Here is a 6749-nt window from a genome sequence, read left to right on the forward strand (position 1 = left end):
GAGCTAAAGTCGGGGTGTCACCTATATGGTGCTACTGGCTGTTACCAACGCCAGGCGCATATAACTCCTTGCCACGATGCCATGGGCTTGTGCTGACCTTTATCAGACAAGTGAAATTGATAAGAACAACAACATAATAACAACTTAAATAAAAAGGGCTCTAATTTGAAACAAAACAAGCAGCGCATTAATTAGAGAGATGATTTTGATTTAAGCGATACCTGAGAAGTTGACAGTATCTCATATTTGAGAAAGTATTTCAGAAAGAAGCTCTGTAATTAGAGAAAAATAATGCGTGATTTTAAATATTAATAATACAAAAAACTTTTATTTTAATTTTTGTAATCGTTAAGCAAATAAAGTCGAATTACCTTAAAATTTCTTTCTAATATAATTAGCATTCAAATATTATAAATTTATTCAAATTTCATTCAGATTAAAATTGCTGAGAGCTCGCGAAAAATGTAACATTTAATTTCGTTCAGAATGAATTGTTATTTGATCTTTCACATATTTAGGATTCCAAAATATTGAAGAAAAAGCAAATACATACATTTATACCTATATTTAAGACGTAATTACAAAATGTTTACCTCCTCAAAACCTTCACACCTTAATATAGAGTCACTGACTGTTTCATAAACTAGAAAGGTGTCACTGCTTCAAGGGAGCGAATGACAAAAACCAGTTCGAGCCTCTCCTTCCTTCTTTCCTCTGACTACTTTTTAACTGAAATAAACTGAAAAATCGCTATTTCGTTACTATGGTATTCGAACAGATTTCTGAACTACACTTTACGAGATAAACTGAAATTTAGAAATCATTCATGTAAAAACTCTGTTTATACCTTTTTCCCTTATTTATATTTACCAATTTTATGCAATTTTAAAAAAAGTTATAATAATAACTTAAAAGGTGTGTGTTCTGATGGAAGCGAGGCTGTTATTTTCTGCAATTTCATTAACGACCGGGACGAAATAGCGTGCTGTACATTAGGTATTAGTCATAAACTGTATCTCATTGTAAATTAGGATATTAGTCATGATCACCAAGTTTTCAAACGTAACATTCAGTTGTAAGAGTTTTTGATAACTCTGAAATGAGTTTTTCGCTTTATTCCCCCCCCACATTAGCGCTTCTGCGTTATAAATGTTTATATTATTAGATATCAAATATTATAATCGTGCGAGAGCTTTCTATTCAGCTTGCACATTATGATATATTAATTCCAAATTATTAAAAGTATTCTATTTCATACCCTTTCAATTTAGCAGATAGGGTGTAACTGTAAGAATTTAGGCAAACCTCTGCTTTAGCTAGGTGACGGTTTTATAAAAATACCTACCAATTTCGAAGAAATTAGTTAAAGAAGTCCCTGTACTTAAGGAACAAAATCTGGTTTTGGATATTTGCGTATTGTCCAGTCGACAGGCCAAGTAACGCAATTTAGCGCCAATTATGGGTTACCATTTCTTTTAGAATTCAGCAATAGCGACGGTGACCGTTGTCGAAATTTCCGCCAACGGTCGACGGGATAATGTGTAAGTACCGAATTTTGTGTAAAAGTAATGTAAACCTAAGATTGTTTATTGTGTAATTTTATGTTTACCATTGCAGTGTATCTGTTCATATATGTATATATCTATATCTATCTATATATCTAAAAGGTGTTTTGTATGATATAATCACCTTTATATGAGCTATCGAATAATCGACTAAGTAATCAAAAATATACATAAAATGATATCATTTTGTGTGATATTAACGAATGCAATGAAAAAATTTTATTTTATATTTTTACACGGCAATACATCGTTTTATGTACCTTATGTAAAATGCAAAATATAAATTTATTTTCCAACACTTTATAACAAAATTTATTGGTAAATGATGCATTAAAGTAAATTACTTCCGATATAAACGTTATTAGTGATGACAAACCTTGATTACTCAAATACTTTGAAGGACATCTCTTGTATCAATATTTGCATTCATAAAAGTCTAAAAAGCCAGCGTATGTTCTTTTCCAAAAAATCCCATTACGAACACAGAACTTAAACAGCTTAAAACTATTATTAAGCGTTATATTATTGATAGGAAAAAGTATAATACAAGTATAACCGGAACCAAGCAGTGTAAATCGGCTGCTAGTTGTCATTTGCCTAGGCAACTTAAAATACAACACATCAAACAAAACTAAGCAATAGAAGCAACTTACTAAAATAACGTATGAAAATGGCTTAGATTATGGCACTAAAGATCTATTGATTACCTTAAAAGTATCAGTCATTAAAGTTTCGTCAAAACTAATGAGACCTTTGAGAGTTTCAAGAAAACAAACTCCATATCAGTTAAAAAAAATATCTGTCTTGATGACCTTGCGACACTGTCCATTTTAACTGCAACAGTCTTAAAACTTGCACTCGAAAAACATTTGAAGTTGAAAAATACATATGAGCATTTAAGTTCGATGTTAGTTTAAAGTATTAGATAAGTTCGATGTTCGGTAAGTTCGATGTTAGTTTATGAACGATAAGTTCATAAACTATACGAACGTATAAGATAATGTTTTTTCAAAAATTCGCTCTACTTTTAAACTCACTATATATTTGTTACGAACCGAGATACTTCAGCGAAATAAAGTTTTGATTTTTAAAGCTATACATATCAAAAATGCACGGTGGAAAGATTAAGTGATTGCATAAGAATATGTGTTTTCGAGATAGCCTCTATTCAGGAGAAAGCATAATGCAGAGCCAAAATCGTACGCTGATCAACAGCGTATATCAAAAACAGTTCAATAGCGTTTATCAAATTAAGAGCACTTAGGTAATAGTATGCAATGTTTTTGGAGACCGAATGAGGAAGTCGACGCACACGGATAGTGCTTAATCATTAGCTTGTAAGTCTTTGATTATACAGTTCTAGATGATCGTAAACAGCGTGGATTACAGTACATGCATTTTTAAGAATCTTCGCGACATCGACACCCTGCAGAGGTTTTCCTTCATATGTTCACCCGTCTCTTCACTTATCTTCGGCTAACCATTTTATGATAAACTCTTGATACTTCCTGTCTCCAGAAAATCGCATGCCATGTCTTCACACTTTTTTACATCAGCGGCATATTTTCATTCACGCTTCTAAGATTTCGAAGCACTAGCCTTATCGTGAATCGATGCCATCGTGGAAGCATGTGATCGTTTGCAGTCATGTGATTCTCTCATTATACAGTATCGTCAGGTAAAAAGTTTTAAGAGTGCTGTGCAGAACAAATTTTATTTCACTAAATTATCTCTACTCTTTATTCAGTTGGATAAATTTAAATGTGATAAGTACTTTTGGAAAACCCTGTAATTTTTCTTTAGGTCAATTAGCTGCCTTTATTTTTATTATATTACTTATTCATCTAAACATTTTATTACCTTATCTTAGTACCGCATCTTACGAAATGATTCTCATAACAGTCATAATGACGATGAATGTATTCATTATCGTTATGAATGCATTCATAACGATGAATCATGCAATTAGCCAGCTTCATTTTATTACATTACTTATTCATCTAAACATTTTATTACCTTGTCTTAGTACTGCATCTTACGAAATGATTCCCATAACATTTATAACGACGATGAATGTATTCATTATCTTTATGAATGCATTCATCATCATTAGGAATTGTTATTATTGTATTTAGTTATTTAATGTTCTAATTCATTTGTAAATTAATGCATTAAATTCCTCATGCGAAACCAATAACCTCTTTCATATTACCATTTTCTCTTGAACTGTGCAAAGTTTATGAGTAATTTTCTCCATGAATTAGAAAATGATTAATTGTAGCTGCTTAAATTATTGTGTGGTTTGGACTTTGCTTTTATATTCGTTTGAAACATCGCCTTTAATTGGGTATTTCTGAGAAATCCTAATATTGCTCCACTATGAGTAAAGACAGTTCGAGTTAAAATTTTCTGTATTAAGTGAAAATACTCTGAACATTAATATCATTTCCTACGCCAAGTTCGCAACCGAAATTCATCTCAAGGTATAGAAGCTTAACAAAACATGGGCAGTTTCGATATTATTTTGAATATCTGAAACGCAAAATTAAGCATAAAATTATTATACCCGGAAAATGAGATTTTGGATACTTTAATATTTGAAGGAGAGGTTCATAAAAAATTTCAAATGAATTGTTTAATATTAGAAACATTTTTACATGCGTATAAACGCATTAACTAAAAAAATATCATTGTTCTGATATCCTCAAATTCAGTTATAACTGCTCTTTCATATCATTAGCGAACTTTATGGCGATCAAGAGCATATTTCTTATATTAATTAAAATTTTTGTTATTATAATGATAGACATTTTCCTCTTCTTATTGAGAGATTAAGGTCCAGTTCAAAATACTTATTTAAAAATTTATATTCTAACACGGAATTTTACATTATTTATTCTAATATTATTAATTAACTAAATTTGAACTACAACAGGTAGGCTATCACATGATATACTAATTAAAATTTATATTTCCTAATTTATAATAATACGAACTGATTTTAAAATATATTTTATAAATTATGATTATCATTTACTAATTAAAAAGTAATGAGTAATTTACAAATCCTTCGTTTAAGCAGCTATTACATATATCTAAGTACATAAAGTTTCTTATACATTGGGCTGTCTTATTTTCTTTTAGGTAGATAGTTAATGAAACATTTTAAGTTGTTAATTGCTACGAATATGTTGAATATATATATCAGATACTTACTCGATCAACTCATATTTACCTTTTCCAGATTGAAAAGTTTAAGGTCCTTCACTCCTCGAATTTGAAGGCTTACGTAAATGGAGAACCCGTTGTGGGTAAAGTAACAGAGAACTGCCGACCTGTGCAGCCGCTGAATGGCCGGATTATACGAGAAGCTCCATACTAAGTAAATCCCATCACTTTCAGTTTTTTCCCAAACAACATCAGCATTCTTTGTTTTGAAAAATGCACCAGATCTTGTGTAATGACGGCGATGCCATTCTTCGATGCCTTCTTCTGGAGCATTTCACTGCAGCATTTCACTGCAGCCGATGGATGAAGACCTTTATTCCGAAAGTAGTTGAAATTCTTTTCTAGATGTCATCTTTCCAATCTTTCAAGAGGATATGCTGCAAACATCTTGCTAATTATCTGAATTTTGAAAGAAACGACATAACAGATTCTTTTAATTTTTCTAAAATGCACTAAATTCGTCTGCTGTATTTTTACTTTCCCGCTCATGACTTGCTCTAAAATTTGAAATCTTTTACATGAGAAGTGCTGAATCAGCTTTTTACCTGTATACGCTTCTGTGATGCTTATGTGAAGAAAATATTTTATTTACGATGTGGGCAAAATGTATTACTTTGAAGCATTTATTGTTAATCTTAGTGCATGTTCGTTGCAGTTAATATATAGATATTTTTGTTGATGTTTTAGTTTATTAATGTACGTTTTGTTTAAATAAAAGTATATATTTTGTGTGTATGTAGCTTCAAAATTAATTATCTGAAACTGATTCTCTCTTTTTAAAATTTATTTGAAATAATTGAGCTTTTAATTTGCACAATTCGCAATATTTATATAAAAAATTTTAATTAACTATTTTGGAGATTTGGTTCATAATTCATTTACTTCAGTTACTAAATGAATAAAACTAATTTTTAATTCATTTTCCGGGCAAGCAATAGTAAGCGGTGGCTCACATTTGCTTTTGGACAGTTTGAACAGATCTTATGCAACATATTGAAATACAAACTTTAATTTTTTTCTGATACATCGTTTTTTGTCTGCTTAATCTGAAGACTCACTTGTTGCAAAACAAATCATCAGAATAGTGATTATAGTATACGAATTGATTCGTAAAGTGCTAATCATTAACTCACATGATAATTCGGATACTAGAAAATTTTATTAAACTGTTTCGGCATATGATGTTTCGTGTGTCACCCTTTTAATTTTAAATGAAATATCATATCACGCAAATTATTACATACACTTGGAAGCTATTATTTAGCAAAATGCATTAATATTTTTATATTTGAAGTGAATATGGCAAAACACTACAAATTAGCAAGTGCCTTCACTGAGAGATAGAAAAAGTATTCGAAATATCCCATAAATCCTTGATATAAAGCGTTCAAATATCTTTGATACCATAAAGCGATGAAAAATAAATAGAACTGATGATAATGTACCAAAGTGGGACCACATTCAATCTAATGTGTAGAAATCTGAGATTTATCCTGCGAAAAACTAAACCAAGATCCAAAAGTTAGTGCTATAAATCTCGCAGCGGTTTTAAGAAGAACGGGTTGTAATAAGAATTAACCCTGAAGTTGTTAAAGAATCAGTAGGCCATATGGATACAATATGTAATCAGCTAGAAGGAAATTTTTTATCAAGAAGAAAGCAAGGAAAATATGCCTGGCTTTCGCAAAATCGATGCTTAGAAAAAATATTTCATATGAGCCTAGTTTATATTTTCATACGAATCGATATTTAATATACTATTTGGGTTCAATGAACGAATTACTCTGAGACAAAAATCGACTAAAAAACTGAACCCAAAAAACATAGTCCTCGATGTTAAGGACGGAGGTGGAGACAGTTAAGGATGGGAGGGAATATGGAGATGTTTCGTTGCCTCTGGATGGGAAAATTAAGTTTTTATAGAAAATAGAACGAATCAGTATAAACATATAAATA

At 30.7% G+C, this 6749-nt stretch overlaps 1 protein-coding gene across 3 annotated transcripts in view; it reads left to right on the forward strand.

The window, feature by feature from the left end:
- Window positions 1-5528, forward strand: part of CAH1 (carbonic anhydrase 1) — a 120323-nt gene extending 114795 nt beyond the window's left edge. For all 3 annotated transcript variants that reach the window (XM_085822174.1, XM_085822175.1, XM_085822173.1), the window contains exon 7: window positions 4810-5528. In XM_085822174.1, coding sequence (XP_085678300.1) covers window positions 4810-4947 — 138 coding nt within the window. In that variant the 3' untranslated portion in view covers window positions 4948-5528. The remainder of the gene's footprint in view (window positions 1-4809) is intronic.
- Window positions 5529-6749: the final 1221 nt, after the last annotated feature.

Source organism: Stegodyphus dumicola, chromosome 8 (genome assembly GCF_044657685.1).
Source record: "Stegodyphus dumicola isolate Sdum_Otavi_A_Nest chromosome 8, ASM4465768v1".
NCBI lineage: Eukaryota > Metazoa > Arthropoda > Arachnida > Araneae > Eresidae > Stegodyphus > Stegodyphus dumicola.